Source organism: Myotis myotis, unplaced genomic scaffold (genome assembly GCF_014108235.1).
Source record: "Myotis myotis isolate mMyoMyo1 unplaced genomic scaffold, mMyoMyo1.p scaffold_m19_p_8, whole genome shotgun sequence".
Classification (NCBI taxonomy): Eukaryota; Metazoa; Chordata; class Mammalia; order Chiroptera; family Vespertilionidae; genus Myotis; species Myotis myotis.
The window spans coordinates 92,710,023-92,727,394 of record NW_023416390.1 but is presented as its reverse complement, the minus strand read 5'-3'; the positions used below and the strand labels follow the sequence as shown (position 1 = coordinate 92,727,394).

Genomic DNA, 17,372 nt, shown 5'->3' with positions numbered 1-17,372 from the left:
CCCCACCCAGCCCCCAGCGCGGCCTCTCCCAGGGGAGGGAGGAGCATGTAGAGCACCCACTGGTTTAGGTGAGAACCTGTCAGAATTTTCTCCCTTACTTCACCCTGCACAGTCCATTCCCCCCTGAAGAGTGAGGAAGGTTGCGGGATTGCTCCCAGAGTTGGAAGTGGGCGAGCGTGGGAGGTGGCCCAGGGCAGCCTGGCTGCCGCCAGGTGGCATCGCCCGACCTTGCCCAGGCCCCCATCACGGTGCCCGGCCTGTGCTGCGCCCTCCTCCGGCCTGAGGGCAGGTGGCCAGGCAGGGCCGTGGGAGCTGAGGCTGGGCCCGAGCTTGGGCCTAGGGGCCGGCCTGCGAGGGCGAGGTCGGGGGCCAGCTGCTCCCCACGCCCGGGACCTCGCCCCCCTCCAGGGGCTCCCTGTGCTGTGCAGGGACACTGGCCAACTGTAGGCACCACTCGGTGCTGCCCGGGCCCCTGCCTGTCCCGGGGCGGCCCCGCATCTGACCCGGCTGCGTTTATATTGCAGCCAGCAGAGGCCTCGGAGGTGGCGGCGGGCATCCAGTCTGCGGCCGGAGCCCAGGAGCCCGGGGACACAGCAGCTGGCGAAGCAGCCTCGGTGAGACTCGGGGACCGGGCCCTGCCTCCCCCCCCCTCACTGTCTGTCTGCTGCCCGCCTGCCTGTGCCCAGCTCTGTCCAGCTGCAGTTCCCGTGGGGGAGACTGAGGCAGGCTGGGCTCGCGCTGGGCCGCACCCCTCCCCTGCCCCGCCCTCCGCCCACCTCCTGCTCACAGACCTTGCTCCCTCCCAGAACTCCCTGCCGGCCGTGGTGGTGGAGACCTTCTCTGCAGTGAACGGCACGGTGGAGGGCAGCAGCGGGGCTGTGCGCGTGGACCTGCCCCCGGGGTTCATGTTCAAGGTAAGCCCCAGCTCTCATCCCCAGCCTGCTGGCCACTGCCTGAGGCGTCCTGGGGGTGGGGGCACCCCTGTCTAAATGGGAAGGTGACGTAGTTGGCCCAAAGCCATCCCGCTCCTACAACGCCTGCTACCCAACTGGCTCCTGGCCACCTGGCCCGGCACAGGCCGCCGGTGGGGCCCAGGGCCTTGGAGAGAGGGTGTGCAGCTCCCGCCGTCCCTGCAGGTGCAGGCCCAGCATGACTACGCGGCCACAGACACAGACGAGCTGCAGCTCAAGGCGGGGGACGTGGTGCTGGTGATCCCCTTCCAGAACCCTGAGGAGCAGGTGGGCCGGGGTTCGGCCGGGCGGGCTCCCCATCCTCACCTGTCCTCATCACTCCCCCTCCCCCGCCTTGCTCCCTTCCTTTGTCCCTTCCCTCCCGTCCATCCGGTCCCACATGTCGCCACATCTGTGTCTCTCCTTTTTCCTCACTCGTTTCCTCGCACACTTGCTTCTCCCACGCCTCCTTGTCTCCCTGAGGCTCCATCTGCCTCTCAGCGCTCTGCAGGCTTCCTTCTCCGGGCTTCCCTCCTCCAGGCTCCTCTGCCCTGCCCACTGCCCTGCCCTGCCCTGCACCATGTTCTCCCTCCTCCCAGGCTGAGCCCCTGGCTGTCCCTCCAGGAACCCGCCTGCTCTGCTTCCTGCCTCTGAGGGGCCCTCTCTGTGGCCTGCCGGTGGCCCTGCATGCCGCCCCCCCAGGCTGGCCCGCACCCATCCACATGGGACCCAGGGGCCCACAGGGCAGTGAGGGGTCTGTGCAGGAACCCTGAGCACCCGCCATGCCTCAGCGTTTCCCACCCCATGCCTGTCAGAGCCGCCTCCTGCGTGGCTTCTCCTTGTCTGCCTGTCATCAGCACGTCCCTGGGGTTTAATTGACGGGCGGCTGAGGGTGGGAGGGGGGCTGGTTTGGAAGGAGGCCAACTTGGGTGGGGTCCTGGGCAGGGCTCTAGGGCGCCAGGTACTGACTGAGCCACACTGGGCTGGGAGTGAGTAAGAAGGGTTTCCCGGGCCTGGTGCCGGATCAGCTGATTCTCCTGAACCTCAGGTCTCCCTTGTGGGCCAGCCCGGGGCTGGGTGGGGTTTTCAGAAGCAGAATCCTGGCCTCTGGCCCTTGCCTGGTCATCTGGGGCCAATAGAAGTGGCTCAGATCGGACCAATGGCAGAGTGAAACGAGAAGGATGTAGGTGGGCACCAGGCGTAGCTCAGCTGCAGGGCAGTGACGGCTCAGCCACAGGCCTGGGGCCAGGGTCTGGGGCCCAGGAGGCTGTCAGGACTTGGGAGGGGTCAGGGTCTGGGAGGGGTCAGAGTCTGGGAGGGGTCAGGGTCTGGGGCCCGGGAGGCTGTCAGGGCCTGGGCGGGGTCAGGGCCTGGGAGAGGTTAGGGTCTGGGGCCTGGGAGGGGTCTGGGCCTGGGAGGGGTCAGGGTCTGGGGCCCGGGAGGCTGTCAGGGCCTGGGAGGGGTCAGGGTCTGGGAGGGGTCAGGACCTGGGAGGGGTCAGGACCTGGGAGGCTGTCAGGGCCTGGGATGGGTCAGGGCCTGGGAGGGGTCAGGACCTGGGAGGGGTCAGGGCCTGGGAGGGATCAGGGCCTGGGAGGGGTTAGGGTCAGGGCCTGGGAGGGGTCAGGACCTGGGAGGGGTCAGGGTCTGGGGCCTGAGAGGGGTCAGGACCTGGGAGGGGCCAGGACTAGGGCCGAGGCTGGTGGGATGTCCTCAGGTCTCTCTGGAAGCTGTTCCTGCGCCAGCTCAGCGGAGTGTCCTGGAGCTGTTCAGGGCGGTCTGGGAGGGTGGTGATGTCCACGGATGGTGGGGAGCTCCTGGCTGGGACTGAGGGCTGTTTAGACACGTCCAGAGCAAGGCCACGGTCAGTCTGCCTTCCAGGGTGACGAGGCCTCGCCAGATGACAGTTAACCCACCTGCTGAAGGGCGGACGGTCCTGGGCAGCTAGGCTTGGGGCTGGGGAGGTTAGCAGGGAAGGCTGCCTGGAGGAGGCGTTCTTTCAAGGGTGGACAGGCTAGAGGAGGGGACATCTTCCCAGCAGATCCCCAGACACACACACACCCTTTAGGGTGCAGGCAACCCTCCTTGGCCACTCGCTCAGCCTGCGCTCTGCTCCCTCAGGACGAAGGCTGGCTCATGGGCGTGAAGGAGAGCGACTGGAACCAGCACAAGGAGCTGGACAAGTGCCAGGGCGTCTTCCCCGAGAACTTCACGGAGCGGGTTCAGTGAGGGCAGCAGGGCCATGGTGCGGCTCTCTGGTGTGTGAAGAACACCTTCTCCCCAAAATGTGTGTTTTTTTCTTTGTTTTTGTTTTTGGACTTTTTGGAAAGCAAAGGGAAATCGCGAGGAGAGACCTGAGCCACGAGGTGTCTCCCAAAGGAGGTGGTTTTCCGAAGAGCCGGCTCCGGCAGGTTGGGCTGAGTCGCCAGTGTCCGGCGCTGCTGTGCCCCTAGTTGAGTTCTGGCTGCCGCCACCCGCAGCGCCCTTTGGGGCCCGCAACCGCCGCGTACCCGGCCCAGGGCGGGCCTGGGGCTGCAGAGCCGCCGCGCTTGCCTGAAGCTTTGGCTGAGCCACTGGGCAAGGGTCCTTTCCTGCCGCTGCTGTGGGTGGGGTCCAGTCTCCCAGACACCTTGGGACCCAGACCTGTCTGGCCTCGCCCTGCCCCGCAGACCGTCTGTGTGCTGTTTGAAAATAAATCTTAGTGTTCAAAACAATGAAACAAACCTGACAAAAGCACTCAGAAAATGTGCGTTTTCTCTCCATTCCTGTCTCCTGTTCGTTGTTGCTGGGGTTACCTGGGCGCATGCTGGGCAGCAGGCTGGTTCCTGGCGGTCGCCCCACCAGCTGCACGGCCAGCACTTGTGAGTTGGCTGGGCCTAGAGCCGACAGGCTCCCGCCCCTCGCCCCTCGCCCATGGGCCGTGCGGCTGGAGGCTGGATGGGATGCAGATGGCAGGAACCAGGTGACAGTGAGGGAAGGCGGCTCGCACAACCAGCTGTGCCAAGAAGTCTGCTAGGGCCCTGGCCTGTGCTCAGTGGTTAGTGTCACCCAGGGACCAAAGGGTCTCCAGTGCGATTTCTGGTCAAGGGCACATCCCTTGGTTGCAGGTTTGATCCCTGCCATGGTGGCGGGGGTGGGCGGGGGGGCGGGTGCGGAAGGCACTAGTTGATGTGTCTCTCACATCGATGTGTTTCTCCCCCCTCCACTCTCTAAAGATCAATGAAAAAATAAACTCGGGTGAGGACTTAAAAAAAAAAGACGTCTGCTAGGGGCCGCTCTGAGTGATGGGAGTTAATACACGTGGGAACTCGGGGTCAGGGGTCAGGGTGAGGGAACAGGCCCGAGGAGGGTGGTTTGTGGCTCGCAGTGAGCGGTGGGTGGTCTGCACCTGAGCCTTGGCTGGGCACACGGGGACGCCTGAGCCCGGTGTGTGGGGCCCACGCTCGGCCCCAGCTTCTCCGTCCAGTCCGTCCAGGGCCGACGCCAAGTCCGTGTGTCGGGACACGGCCCGGGCCCCAGAGGAGCGCCCGCCCTCCCGGCCCCCCCGTGGAGACTGGTGGGGCAGCGCCTGTGCAAGTTCAGGCCCCGGCGCTCATTCCCGCACCATCTCCCAGCGGCAGGGCTGGCGGGAATGGAAGGGGCCCCCTGCCGCACTCAGGGGAGCAGTTCCAGCCGCGCCGCTGTGGCCTGCGGGGTGTGCGGGGCTCCGGAGGGAAAGCCGCCGCGGCTTCGGGGGGGGGGGGGGGGTGGTGGTGTCTGCGGAGCCTTCAGTGAATGGGGCTCGGGGCTGAGCAGGGGGGCTCCTTTAGGCAGAGAAGCCAGGGGGCGGTGGAGTCGGCATCTGGCCAGGAGGTCATGGTTGAGTTGGAGAGGCCTGTGGGGGTTCCAGCTCCTGCTGAGGAGCCGGCTCAGGAGAAGGGGACCCAGGCCAGGGACAGGCAGAGGCCGGGGAGCCCCGCGTGGAGGCGGGAGGCGGGGCTTTGTGCGCTGAAGCTGGCGCTGAAGCCTCCAGAGCAGTGGCCAGGAGGCGGGACAGTGGGTGAGAGGGGTGGGCCTGAGGGGAGGCAGCTCTGACCTCGCCCCAGGCTGCCCTGCGGACACCCCTAGGGAAAGGCCCCTCAGGGAAACCGAGGACAGGTACTGTTATGCCCAGAATTCAAGATCCCCAAGAAACCATGCCAGGGAGTCAGTCCGATGCAAAAGCAGAAGGTCCTTTATTGAGTTAGCTAACCCGACCCGGACCTCCAGTCGACGCAGCAACCGGAAACCGAGTGAGACCCATGTGAAAATCTGGGCTTTCATAGTGAGGGGAGGGGAGCTGGCTGTGACCCTGCCGATTGGCCAGGCGCAAGTCGGGTCTTGTTACACAGGATGTGGTCATCTCTATGGCGCGCACATCCCTTGCTTGTCATTGGTTAGTTCAAAGAAATCCTGGGCGTGGCCAGCAGGGGCCTGGGCTCGGGAAGAAGGCACTTTTCTGAGCACATGGCCTCTGCCCCATCAGTACCAGTGAGCACAGCCGGCACTGACCCTGCTTCTGCCGGGCTGCACTGCGGGAGCAGGGCCGCTCTCCCGCCGCAGCCCAGGCCAGCACCAGGGCCCTTGGAGGTGCGCCCAGATCCCGGGTGGGCGCGGCCTTGTCCCCCCATCTGCCACCCCCAAGCGTTTAGCTCCTGTCCCGGAAGTGCCTGCCCCGTGCAAACTGCCAGGCGACCAGGAGGGCACGGCTCCTCCCCATGGAGGTGAGAAGCTCGTCCCAGGGCTAAGGCAACGGGTCCTCGGTAGCCGGTCCTCATAGTGCCGTCGCGATGGGCGGGCAGTGCCGCAGGCTGGTGACCTCGCATCTATGGCCTCAGGTGGGGTCCTCGCCTGCCCAATTCCCCAGATGCCCGTGGCACCTCAGACTCATGTGCCTGAGGCTGGCAAACCCTGGGTGCTGGGCGCCCCCCTGATGCCACTGCTTCAGGTGCCATGGATCCCAGTGGTCCCAGCCTTCCTGGCAGCTCCGGGGCTACAGCACAGGCCAGGCCAGGACGCGAGGGAGGGCATTGCCTCCTGAGCAAAACGGCAACACCTTCCTAGCAAGGCTCTCCCTGCCTGCTGGAGGCCGGAGGCCAGAGGCCGGAGGTGCAGCTGCCTCCCGAGACCCTGCAGCTCAGGCGTGAGGACTGGGCACCGCTGATCATGGCAGATGGAGGGATGTCGCTACAGTCATATTCCCTCCAATTGCCCACTCCTGGCGTTTTTCTTCTGCAAAACATGTAAGCCCACCACACCTGTGGGGCTTGCTGGCGCTGGAGGTGTCCCCACCACACCTGTGGGGCTTGCTGGCGCTGGAGGTGTCCCCACCACACCTGTGGGGCTTGCTGGCACTGGAGGTGTCCCCACCACACCTGTGGGGCTTGCTGGCGCTGGAGGTGTCCCCACCACACCTGTGGGGCTTGCTGGTGCTCCAGGTGTCCCCCCCACACCTGTGGGGCTTGCTGGCGCTCGAGGTGCCCCCACCACACCTGTGGGACTTGCTGGCGCTGGAGGTGCCCCCACCACACCTGTGGGGCTTGCTGGCGCTGGAGGTGTCCCCACCACACCTGTGGGACTTGCTGGCGCTGGAGGTGTCCCCACCACACCTGTGGGACTTGCTGGCGCTGGAGGTGTCCCCACCACACCTGTGGGACTTGCTGGCGCTGGAGGTGTCCCCACCACACCTGTGGGACTTGCTGGTGCTCCAGGTGTTCCTGATTGCTCCATGCTCCCGTGTCTGTCTCCAAGTCCTCTGGCTGGCCTCTTAGAGAATTCTGGATCATTTTTGTCCCTCCCTCATCTCCTCCTAGTTCAGGCCTGTCACCTCCTTCCGCACAAATGTGACAGGATCCTGGTGGCTACTGCTTCTGTGGCCTCTCCCTCCAGTGCACCCCTGGCTGCCAGGTGGTATCTCAGACACACTTCTGGCCCCCAGGACTCCCACGTTTAAATACCCAGTATTTCCATTTCCCACATAAGCCCAGGTCCCTCACCCAGACCTGCAGGACTTGGCCCCTAGCCATCTTCTTCCATTTTCCTTCACTCCCCCTCGTGAATGTACTGCCCCAGTAACACAGCTGGCCGCACGCCCTCTGCCTTCTGTCCACCTTTTCTGTGCTGTGCTGTGGCCAAGCAGCCCCAGAAAGGACTCTTCTCTCACCCGCTGATGTCTCCTTCCCCCTTCCCTCCCCCGTTGATGTCCCCTCCCCCTGCCCTCACCTGCTGATGTCCCCTCCCCCTGCCCTCACCTGCTGATGTCCCCTCCCCCTGCCCTCACCTGCTAATGTCCCCTCTCTCTTCCCTCCCCGTTGATGTCCCCTCCCCCTGCCCTCCCCCGCTGATGTCCCCTCCCCCTCACCTTTCCCTCACCTGCTGATGTCCCCTCCTCTTCAGCCCAGGGTGGACTTGTTTCCAAGCCTGTGTCCTGACAGGCAAAGCCTGGCACCAGGGGTGGGCAGATGGAGGGACCTGTTCAGTGCCTTCTGGGGCCTCCAACAGTCCACTGGGAGCCTCAGCCCAGGGCGGGTAGGAAGGGGGCTGTCACAGAACTGCTGGGTCCTGCCCAGGGCCCTGCCAGCCCCGAGCACGGCCTGGACGCGGCTGGCTCTGGCTCGGACGCCCCTTAGGAAATGTTGGTCCCTGAGTTTACCTTCCCCTCCTCGTCCTGCGAGCTAATCTTTCTCTATTTTTTTCACAAGATCTTTTCGAGGGACCGTGAGACCCCAAGGCAGGGGTTACATGGGAGGTGTGTGTCCAGGATTTTTTCTCTCTCCCAGCTGTGTGCTGTGTGCTGTGTGCGTGACCCTGTTCTCAGCCTGCAGCATGTTCTAGAAGGTCCTCTCCCGTGCAGGCCGGAGAGAGCACGCCGGGCCCGCCTGCACGCCCCGCGCCGTCGGTGGGGAGTTGGATTGCGTGTCATGGGAAGGAAACAATTCCGATCTGGAAAGTTGCCTGTCATTTGAAGAAGGGAGAGCAAACATTCCTCTAACAGAGTCAAAGGCATTTGTTGGGGAAAATACCTCACAGAACATTTGGTTCTCACAGATGATCCCTCAGCCCCATCCCAGTCTGAATCAAAGAAACAGGAGAAGTGGTTGTTCTCTACCATGGGACACTTTCCCTCCTCCTGGGACTGGGAGGTGGACTTGAGGCCCCCAGGGGGGAGGGCAGAGGAGAATGAGGAGAGTCTGGGGAGAGGGGGGCCTGGGGGAGAAACACCCTGCAGGTGGGCTCACAGGGCACTGCAGGCTCACATCCAATCCCGGTTGTTTCTACTCCTGTGCTGGGAAGGCCGCCCACCTTCACTCCCAGACCCGCAGTGTGTCCCTGTTCATTCAAGGAGAAAGGCCTAGTTTCACATCAAAGCAGACACCTGCTGAAAAGGAGAGGGTTGCTGGACAGAAGGCAGAGGGCCGCCGGCACTGCCCTCCCCCAGAGAGCCCCCCAGAAATGCTCTCTCCCCAGAGAGCCCCCCAGACAATGTCCTCTCCCCAGAGAGCCCCCCAGGGACTGCCCTACCCCAGAGAGCTCCCCAGACAATGTCCTCTCCCCAGAGAGCCCCCCAGGCACTGCCCTCCCCCAGGGGGCCCCCCAGAGAATGCCCTCTCCCCAAAGAGCCCCCCAGGCACTGACCTCCCCCAGGGAGCCCCACAGAGAATGCCCTCTCCCCAGAGAGCCCCGCAGGCACTGCCCTCCCCCAGAGAGCCCCCCAGAAATGCCTTCTCCCCAGAGAGCCCCCCAGGCACTGCCCTCCCCCAGGGAGCCCCCCAGAGAATGCCCTCTCCCCAGAGAGCCCCCCAGGCACTGACCTCCCCCAGGGAGCCCCCAGAGAATGCCCTCTCCCCAAAGAGCCCCCCAGGCACTGACCTCCCCCAGGGAGCCCCACAGAGAATGCCCTCTCCCCAGAGAGCCCCGCAGGCACTGCCCTCCCCCAGAGAGCCCCCCAGAAATGCCTTCTCCCCAGAGAGCCCCCAGGGACTGCCCTACCCCAGAGAGCTCCCCAGACAATGTCCTCTCCCCAGAGAGCCCCCCAGAAATGCCCTCTCCCCAGAGAGCCCCCCAGACAATGCCCTCCCCCAGAGAGCCCCCCAGACAATGCCCTCCCCCAGAGAGCCCCCCAGGGAATGCCCTCTCCCCAGAGAGCCCCCCAGGCAATGCCCTCTCCCCAGAGAGCCCCCCAGGGGATGCCCTCTCCCCAGAGAGCCCTCCAGGGGATGCCCTCTCTCCAGAGAACACCCCAGGGAATACCCTCTCTCCAGAGAGCCCCCCAGGGAATGCCCTCTCCCCTGAGAGCCCCCCAGGGAATGCCCTCTCCCCAGAGAGCTCTGCAGGCACTGCCCTCTCCCCAGAGAGCCCCCCAGGGAATGCCCTCTCCCCTGAGAGCCCCCCAGGGAATGCCCTCTCCCCAGAGAGCTCTGCAGGCACTGCCCTCTCCCCAGATCTCAGTGATGATCCCAGTATGTAGGAACTGATGTTTTCCCAATGGCTGGAATGAACAGTTTCCAGTCACCCCTGGAGGAAGGAAAGGAGCATCCAGCAGGCAGAGGTTGGGCCCTGGCCGGTGTTAGGTCGGAGAGAGCCCAGGGTCGGATACATGCAGACATATGACAAGATAATGGACTTCCCCTGGAATCTCACAGATCAAGGTGCCAGACACAGATACAGGCTTCTTCTCCCTTAATCCACATACCCCCGCCCATCCCCTGCGGCAGAGAATTCCTCAGCTCATGTCCCTGCCCCTCACCCAACCGCAGTATAAAAAAAGCGCCCCCCTCCCTGTTGGCGTGAATCCACGTGCCCTGTCCTTGGGGTACGTGGGTCTCCCGGGGACGCAGAATAAACCTTTTCCTTTCCTTTCTTTTCTGATTCACTGGACTCTATTTCTTGCGCCGCCTCCTGAGCCACCTAACCTAACAGCCGGCAGATTCTGTTGGCAGTGGGGCCCTGGAGGCAGGTGCTGGGCTGGTTAACACGGGCTCTTGCCCTGGACTCATCCAGCCTTTCTGGTGCAGCATGGCTTGGACACTGTTTCCTATCAAGCAGTTGTGGCCACAGTCCATTGGCATGGTTCCCACATGAATAGGAAGCATCACAAGATAATTCTAAGAATGTAAAACGAGCCATACATACCAGAGAACCAGAAAAGCAGCACATCTTACTTAAGTAACCAGGATCCGTGGGCGCTGCAGGCGGCAGCGTGAGAACCGGGCACAGCGCCGGCCTCCTGTGCGGTCCCCGGCGTAGCCTGAGCAGGCAGCACCTCTCGGGCTCACTCTCTGCAGATGCACACTGGCATACATTTTTAAGGGTCTTTAATACATATTGCTACATTATTTGCCAGAAGAGTTACACAAATTTATAATTCAGCCAGCAGTGTACGTATCTCCTTGTCATCATACCGCAATGGTTTAAAACATGTTTAAAAATAGTATTTCACCAGTTTCAATTTGATTTCTTTAATTATTATTGACTTTATCTAATTTTTGTAAGTTTATTAGCCACTTGTAATTTGGTAAATTGATTTTCATGTCCTTAACCCATTGTTTTTAACTTAAAAAACCAATGAAAGAGTTTTCAATTGGAAAGTTTTAATTGGAAATAAAGAGGATAATGTAATGGAAAATTCTCATGTAACCATCCCCCAACTTGGGTAATTATTAATATTTTCCATCTTTATTTGAGCTGTGGCTTCGCTTACACTGTTTTTTAGGATCTGGAGCCCTTTAAAAGGAAATGCCATGCACCGCGACCTGACCCAGAGACACAGCAGCACCGCCGACCGCCAGCGGCGCCCCACAGAGGTGACCGCTCACCGGCCGCCTGGACTTGCTGCCTGAATGGGTGCTGGGGGCCAGCCTGCAGGCGGCAGGCGCCTCTCCCTGAGGGGACTGTGGCTGTCCTCCTGGCCTGTCCCTGCCCTCGGGTACCAGCTCAGCCCTCGGGGAAGGCCCGTCTGTGTGGCGAGGCCGTTCATCAGGCCCGGCCCGTGCCGCCCTCGGGGAGCCAGGCGTCCTGCGCCCGCACAGCCCTGGCTGCAGCGAGGTGGGATGCAGCAGCCGCGGGCCGGCCCATGGAGTGTGCCCGCAGTGTGGGCCTGGGCATGAGAGGCTCTTGAGCATCGGGGCTTGGGGATGGCTCCCAACTCCCTACACAGAGCCCGAGTGAAAAGCAGACCCGCTCTGCCGAGAGTCAGTGGGCATGCGGGCTTGCCCGCCGGTCCTGGTGTGGGGCCTCTTGGGAATGAGGATTAATTTGGGTGAATGGCAACGGAGACTCTGACCGCTCACGAGAAACTTCCACTCTCCCTTAAGGAATTTAAATTAGGAACTGGGCCCATAAGAAGTGATCACCAGCAAAACATCCTGTGAGTCGGCTGCAGTGCCAGTGCCGCAAACCAGGCTCCCAGGGAGCTTCTGCTCCCCAGCTGGGTGAGGACCTGCCCCCGCCCCCTCGCCAGGCCCAGGCATCTCATTCTCCCCACCCCCAGGCCCAGGCACCTCCTCCCCATCCCCAGGCCCATGCCCCTCATCCTCCCCTTACCCCCATCCCCAGGCCCATGCCCCTCATCCTTATCCCCTCCCCCAGGTCCACACACCTCATCCTTACCCCCTCCCGCAGGCCCATGCCCCTCATCCTTACCCCCTCCCGCAGGCCCAGGCCCCTCATCCTTACCCCCATCCCCAGGCCCAGGCCCCTCATCCTTACCCCCTCCCCCAGGTCCACACACCTCATCCTTACCCCCTCCCGCAGGCCCAGGCCCCTCATCCTTACCCCCTCCCGCAGGCCCAGGCCCCTCATCCTTACCCCCTCCCGCAGGCCCAGGCCCCTCATCCTTACCCCCATCCCCAGGCCCATGCCCCTCATCCTTACCCCCTCCAGGCATCTCATCCCGCCCAGACCGCCTGGGCCTGCGTTTCCCTGCAGTCTCCGAACCCTCCCCGCCTGCGGTGATTTTCTGTTGTTAATCTGCCTCACACATGTCTGGTTATCACACCAAATAGAGGGCAGATGTCAGCCTGCTCCTCCACAGCTGGCATGTGAGCAGGACACTCCCCAGCTGGGCGCTGCCCCAAGCGGCTGTGGGGAAGGTCCTGGCCTCCCTCTAGCGTCCAGGCCCCTGCAGAGTGGAGCTGGACGGCAGGGTGCAGTCTGCCTTCTCGCCACGGAGAGCAGCAGGAGAAAATACTGTGCCACAGCTCCGGCTGCTAAGACTCTTGGCTGTTCCGTGTGGGTGCTCACGGGTTTTCTGTTTTTCTTCGTCTCTGTCGGGGCCTATGTTTCCATCTTATTATTTGTCCTGAGACCTTGGCCTTCTCACCCGCCAGAGCACTGTCTCTGGCCTTCACCACCCAGAGTGCGCTAGCCAGCACCTTGCTCAGGCCCAGGGAGCTCTCAGGGAGTTCTCTGTCGCTCCATTTCCTCCCAGAGACGGTAGAAACAGCCCTGTTCTTGTCTCCTGCTGCTCCGAGGATGAGCATGCGTCTGAACCTGGTGGCAGCCAGCAGGCTGTGGTCTGAGCTGAGGGAACCCAAACACCTCATTCCACAGGGGAGGGCACCTGAGAGTCCCGGGGTCTCTGACTGGGAGTGCCTACCTGGTGAGGTTGCATCTGCCTGTACTACCCTCTGGGAATCCCTCTTGTGTCCACCAGCTCCTACTGGCTTGAGTTGTTATTAAGATTTTACTCATCAAGGCCTGATGATGGAAAAATATCTAAATCAAAAAGTTTTGGATTGAAAAACTTTTAAATCAGCCCTGGCGGGTTTGGCTCAGTGGATAGAGTGTTGGCCTGCGGACTGAAGGGTCCTGAAGGTTCCTGAAGGGTTCGATTCCAGTCAAGGGCATGTACCCTGGTTGCAGGCACATCCCCAGTAGGGAGTGTGCAGGATGCAGCTGAATCGATGTTTCTCTCTCATCGATGTTTCTAACTATCTCTCTCCCTCTTCCTTCCTCTCTGTAAAAAATCAATAAAATATATTTTAAAAAGAAAAAGAAAAACTTTTAAATCAAAAAGAAAGATTTTGTCTTTCAAGAGAGCGCTTACATTGCGATAATGGCCAGGCATTAAGATTCCCTTAATATGCTGGAAGGACAGATAGTAGAACAAAACTCAAAGCCCCCACACACCCTCCTCATTGTCCTCGCGGTGCCGTGAAGCACCAGGCCGTGGAGGTGCGACGGTCTCGCACTTACCAGAAAGAAGAAAAAGGAAAGAAGAGAGTGACCAAGTCCTGCCGAAAGATAACCTAAACATTTTATACCCTAAGATCTCAGCGTAGTCACTGTCTGCAGAGGCTCCCAGCATCGTCGGCCAGAAACGCGGGCTAAGCTGAGGGACAGCTCGGGTCCCACCACCTGGCGCAGCCCATGGGATTAGACCTAAATTCTAGAGGCAATTATGAGGGATGTTCCAATTAGATCAGGGCCTTTAAGGTGCACTTAAATACAAGGGCTTCCAAAATCAAATAGACAGAATGGGATGCCCATTTAAAAATATTGATAAGGGAGCCCTAGCTGGTTTGGCTCAGTGGATAGAGTCTTGTCCTGCAGACTGAAATGTCCCAGGTTCGATTCTGGTCAAAGACACATGCTCAGGTTAGGAGCTCGATCCCCAGTAGGGGGCATGCAGGAGGCAGCCAATCAATGATTCTCATCATTGATGTTTCAATCTCTCTCTCCCTCTGCCTTCCTCTCTGAAATCAATAAAAATATATTTTAAAAAATATTGATAAGGGTGAAACAAAGAGGAAAGAGAGAGGAAAGTCACAGGCCGGTCCCAGCGGGGTGGACAGCTTCAGATGGGTCTAAGAAAACCGAGATAAATAAAATGTCATTGACATGGTCAAAACAAAGGTTTGAATACAACACTAACAAGGCTGAATGGTCCCCAAGGGGCCCAGTGTTGATCCCCCAACAGCGAAGGACCCCAACAAGTCTGCTTTATTTGCAGCAGCACTTCCAAAAGCTGGAGGCAGAGATGACCCTGGGAAGCCTGACCCGCAGTCGCAGGGGCAGCAGCCAGGCCAGTGAGATGAAGTCAAGACTGAAAACAGGGAAACCCAGGCTTCCTCGCCTTGACCCTGCTGGGGACCAAAGCCCTTCTACACAAGAGTGGGCAAAGTGGTCGGGGTAGGAAGAGAAATTTCCAGGCGCCTGGATATGGAATTCCAGGAACGGAGGTGCCAAGCCCGTGGGTGAAGCCCTGATCAGGCTACGATTGGATGAAAGAATATGGAAATGTATTGGCAAGATTAAAAGATTGGCACTTTAAACAGGCTTTAAAGCAGTGGTGCCAGCATGAGCTGTTTATGGGCGTGAATATTATGTATGTCCAGTAACTCTACTCAGGACTGTACAGCCCACACCTGCTGACAAGCCCTGCCGGCGTGCAGGCCAGCACACAGGAGTCGGTGGGATGAGTAAACGCTTATAGGCAACTGGTGTGTTTTGGACAGGCGTGGTGGGAAGTGACTGCATCCCTCTTACCGGATCGCATTGTGGAAATAAACACTGTCTTGCTGGGGAACATTCCCTGGCCTAATATTGTAAACCAGAAGGTATATAAATCCGCCCTTCAAGCAATATTAATTAGACATGCTAGGAAAAAATTAATAGCTTCACTGAAAAATTTGTTGTGATAGGCTAATGAAAAATTAAAGAGGTAAAAGGTAGATAAGATAAGGACTAAGACTAACACTAAGACTTCCTGCCCCCTTTGTCCTCCTTTATTTGAGTCTCCTCTAAAATACTTCTTGATCAAGGGCTATCAGAAGGCCATCATTAGAGAATTTATTAAAAGCAGGGAGGGCCCTCAAAAGTTTTTACAGATGGATCATCTCCTGAGCCCAGTGAGAGGGGGAAATAAAGTTCATGGGGGTCTGTGAGGCCAGCCGGGAGATAGTGTGCTGCCTGCCTGGTTTCCATGCGGCACCCCTGGGCGGCCCAGGGGCCCACACTGCGCCGGGCCTGCGGCGTCTGGCCGCACTCACTGCATCTCTGGGTGGGGACTCGGGCATTGTGTCTCAGGCCGAGGGGGGCACGTGGGGACACAGGGGCCCAGGTGCTGCCCAGGGCCAGGAGACCAGCTGGGACCTGCCCTTCCACGCCAGACACTCGTGCTTTGATCGGAGGCCAGGCCTAGGGACTGCACCCGTGAACGAATTTTGTGCACCAGACCTCTAGTACAGTGTTCGCCAACCTTTCGGACCTCACGGACCACCAGTGGTCCATGGTTAGCGACCGCTGCTCTAGTATACAATAAGTCCTTATATATTTTGGACTAGAGGCCCGCTGCATGAAGATTCGTGCAATAGGCCTTCTTTCCCCTGGCTGCCAGCACCAGTTTTCCTCTGGCACCCGGGACCCAGACCTTCACTCTGGCCACTGCCTTCCATCTTCGCTCTGGACACAGTCTTCGCTGTGGCTGGAGCCTTCAGTCTTTGCTCCTTGCTCTGGCGGGAGTCTTCAGTCTCCGGCCAGAGCTGCTCCTGTAGCTCCTTCCGCCCCCCACCCCCTCATAGCTTGATTGCTGCTTCGCCTGCAGACCTTGCCTATGGGCTCCTAGATTTCAGGGGACTGCCTTGCCTGTGGCCCTGCTTTCTGATCACGATCACGGTCACGGGCCGCAGGCAAGGTGGCTTCTGGGTCCCGGGGTGCCGCCTTGCCTGCAGCCCGGTTTCCGATCACGATTCCCATCACGGCCACAGGGTCCCGCCGCCCAGGGCTGCACACGGGGGTCCCGGGTGGGGGCGGGGCTTAGGTGGCACACGGGGCTCCGGTTGGCGGCTTGTGTTGGCCCGCCCTGCCTGCAGTATGCAAATTGGCCGCCATCTTTGTTGGCAGTTAATTTGCATATTGCGCTGATTAGCCAGTGGGAGGCATAGCAAAGGTACGGTCAATTACCATGTTTGTCTATTATTAGATAGGATAGTGACCTTTTCTCAGATGTATCATTGGTGAATACCTTCTTTCATTTAATGGGTTGTATTTTTGTTTTGTTTATTTCCTTTACTGTGCAAAAAACTATTTTTATGTAGTCACAATTTGTTTATTTTTTATTTTGTTTTCCTTGCCACAGCAGATATATCCAAAAAATATTACTGAGTGAGTTTAAAGAGTTTACTGCCTATGTTTTCTTCTAAGAGTCTATGGTTTTGGGCCTTACATTTACGTCTTTAATCCACTGTTACTTTATTTTTGTATATGGTGTAAGAAGGTGATCTCATTTTATGTTTTTCATGTGTCTGTACAGTTTTTCCAACACCATTTAGTGAAGAAACTGTCTTTACCCCATTATATATTCTTGTCTCCTTTATCATAGATTAATTGACCATATACACCTGGGTTTATTTCTGGGCTGTCTACTCTTTCTGGGCTGTCTATTGGTCAATGTGTATGTGTTTATGCCAGTACCATGCTCTGTCGATTACTATATCCTTGTAGTACAATTTGGTAACAGGTCATGTGATACCTCCAACTTTGTTCTTCTTTCTCAAGATTTGTTTGGCTCTTGGGGTTTTTTTTGTGGTTCCCTATAAAATTTAGGATTATTTATTCTGGTTCTGTGAAAAATGTCCTTGATATTTTTATTCTGTAGCTTGCTTTGGTTAGTATGGAGATTTTAATGATATTCTTTGTATCCATGAGCATGGTATATGCTTTCTTTATTTGTGTTATCTTCAATTACTTTCTTTCTTCAAATAAGTTTTTAATTCCTTTTGGTACTCTTGAGATGTAAATCTTGGTATGTTTGGTGTTGCCCAAACGTCCCTTAAGCTATCTTAAATATTTTTTTCCTTTTTGTCATTTAAATTCAGTATTTTCTGCCACTTTGTCTTCCAAATTGCTGATTCAGTTCTTTGTTTCATCTAATGTGCTGATGATTCTACCTAATGAACTCTTCATTTCAGACGTTGCATTCATTATTGCTGACTTTTTAGCTTCTCTTCCTGTGCACGTTCTCACTTAGTTGGTCCAGCTTACTCCTAAGCTCTTTAAGCGCCCTAATAGTCACTGTTTTGAACTCTGTGTCTGGTAGGCTGTTTGCCTCCATTTGGTTTAGTTCCTTTTCTGGAGCTTTGTTCTGTTCTTCTATTTGGGACTTGCTTCTTGTCTTCTCATTTTTTCTTATTTTTGTGCTTGTTTCTATGTATTAGGTAGATCTTCTATTTCTTTTCTCTTTTTTTAAAATATATTTTATTGATTTTTTACAGAGAGGAAGGGAGAGGGATAGAGAGTTAGAAACATCGATGAGAGAGAAGCATCGATCAGCTTCCTCCTGCACACCCCTTACTGGGGATGTGCCCGCAACCCAGGTACATGCCCTTGACTGAAATCAAACCTGGGACCCTTCAGTCCCCAGGCCGACGCTCTATCCGCTGAGCCAAACCAGCTAGGGCTAGA

At 58.3% G+C, this 17,372-nt stretch overlaps 1 protein-coding gene across 16 annotated transcripts in view; it reads left to right on the top strand.

Annotated features, from left to right (window-relative positions):
* BIN1 (bridging integrator 1) overlaps positions 1 to 3,695 on the top strand; it is a 52,077-nt gene extending 48,382 nt beyond the window's left edge. For all 16 annotated transcript variants that reach the window (XM_036319985.1, XM_036319984.1, XM_036319988.1 and 13 more), the window contains 4 exons: positions 525 to 614; positions 807 to 914; positions 1,137 to 1,238; positions 3,072 to 3,695. In XM_036319985.1, coding sequence (XP_036175878.1) covers positions 525 to 614; positions 807 to 914; positions 1,137 to 1,238; positions 3,072 to 3,179 — 408 coding nt within the window. In that variant the 3' untranslated portion in view covers positions 3,180 to 3,695. The remainder of the gene's footprint in view (positions 1 to 524; positions 615 to 806; positions 915 to 1,136; positions 1,239 to 3,071) is intronic.
* The last annotated feature ends 13,677 nt before the right edge of the window (positions 3,696 to 17,372 follow it).